Source organism: Lepidothrix coronata, unplaced genomic scaffold (genome assembly GCF_001604755.1).
Source record: "Lepidothrix coronata isolate B3197 unplaced genomic scaffold, Lepidothrix_coronata-1.0 Scaffold3553, whole genome shotgun sequence".
In the NCBI taxonomy this organism is placed as follows: Eukaryota; Metazoa; Chordata; class Aves; order Passeriformes; family Pipridae; genus Lepidothrix; species Lepidothrix coronata.
Genome location: NW_016693733.1, coordinates 1 through 1,485, shown reverse-complemented (window position 1 = coordinate 1,485; position 1,485 = coordinate 1). Strand labels below are relative to the sequence as shown.

General features: G+C 52.3%; 1 protein-coding gene across 1 annotated transcript in view; it reads right to left on the bottom strand.

Moving 5' to 3' along the window:
- The window catches only part of LOC108491972 (neuropathy target esterase-like), a 7,518-nt gene extending 6,062 nt beyond the window's left edge, over window positions 1–1,456 (bottom strand). The window contains exons 1-2 of the mRNA XM_017803757.1: window positions 1,329–1,456; window positions 514–725 (exon numbers count right to left, since the gene is read on the bottom strand). Coding sequence (XP_017659246.1) covers window positions 514–725; window positions 1,329–1,456 — 340 coding nt within the window. The remainder of the gene's footprint in view (window positions 1–513; window positions 726–1,328) is intronic.
- Between the last annotated feature and the right edge of the window lie 29 nt (window positions 1,457–1,485).

The following is a 1,485-nucleotide window of genomic DNA, read 5'->3' as shown; positions in this document are numbered from 1 at the left end:
AAAATAAAGAATTAGCAAAAGAATATCTTACTACTTTCCTTGGGACAGCAGAAATCGTGCTGAACGACCGCTGGCACCCTCCACCTCCCAAGATCTACAAGGCCTCACTAGGCCTCACTAGGCCGCACTAGGCTTCACTAGGCTGCACTAGGCCGCACTAGGCCTCACTAGGCCGCACTAGACCGCACTAGGCCGCACTAGGCCGCACTAGGTCACACTAGGCCGCACTAGGCCTCACTAGACCGCACTAGGCCGCACTAGGCCTCACTAGGCCGCACTAGGCCGCACTAGGCCTCACTAGGCCTCACTAGGCCTCGCTCCCCCACACAATGAGAAACCGACAGCAGGGAACCTGCACCTTCAGAACCACCCGAAGGGAAGAGAGCGAAGGCCTCTCCTCCCTTCTTCTTTATACCCTGGCTTACTTAAAAATCGTAGGGAATACCGGGAACGTGGCCACTTCCTTGGTTACAAGCTGGTCACCGAGGAAGGCCTAGACTAAAACTACCACACAGGTCCAAACCACCACAGCTCCAAATCTCAAAGCCTCAAGTGGAGGCCCGAGGTTGTCCCCAGGTCGTGTCCCCAGCCCAGAGCTCACCACACCCACGAGGTCCCCGCGGCCGTACTCCCCCACCAGCTCCTTCTTGCCGCTGCCCTTCTGGATGACGGAGCGCAGCCGCCCGTTGAGGACGATGTAGGTGCAGTCGGACTTGTCCCCCTGCCTGTGGGGGTGTGAGAAGTTTGAAAAATGTTGGAATTTTCTTTTTTTTCTTCCCCCAAAATAGGTGCTGTTATCAGGAAAACCCCCCCAAAAAACAGGAAGCTGGGTTGTGGTAGTAACACATCCGTGTGTATATGTGGCTTATTAATCTAATAAGTAAATGAATTGTATGGACCCAGCTAGTTTGGGGGTTCCTACGATTTATTTACTTATTAGATTAATAAGCCACAAATGGTACCCCACTCTGGGCGCCATTTACGGCGTATTAATATAATATGTAAATAAATTATACGGACCTGGCTGGTTGGTTGGGGGTTCAGAGCCAAATCCTTTTTATTCCAGTGAGACAACACTTTATAGACGCACCTCGAAGCAACATGTGACTGCCCTGACCAATCCAGGTGATTAAACAAAAGGGTTTATTCCTTTTCCACCTTTCCTCTAGTCAAGCCCCAACGATTTGGGCGCCAATTAAATGTCTGAGCTCAACAAGATCGTGACTTAAAAATTAAGAGACTTCAGGTGGAAGCGTGGAAAAGGAAAAAAACCGGCCTTTTATTAATGAAATCTGAATAAACAACAAATGGTGCAACCAAAAACCCACCTGTAGAGCGCCCGCCCGGCCTCCACGGCCATCCAGTCGATGGCAAAGTCCATCTGGCGCACGAAGGGCGACATGCGGGCGGCCACGGTGTGCGCCACGCTCAGCACCACGCTGGGCTGCTCCCGCATGATCCTGGGGGCGACAGCGCAAGGGGGGA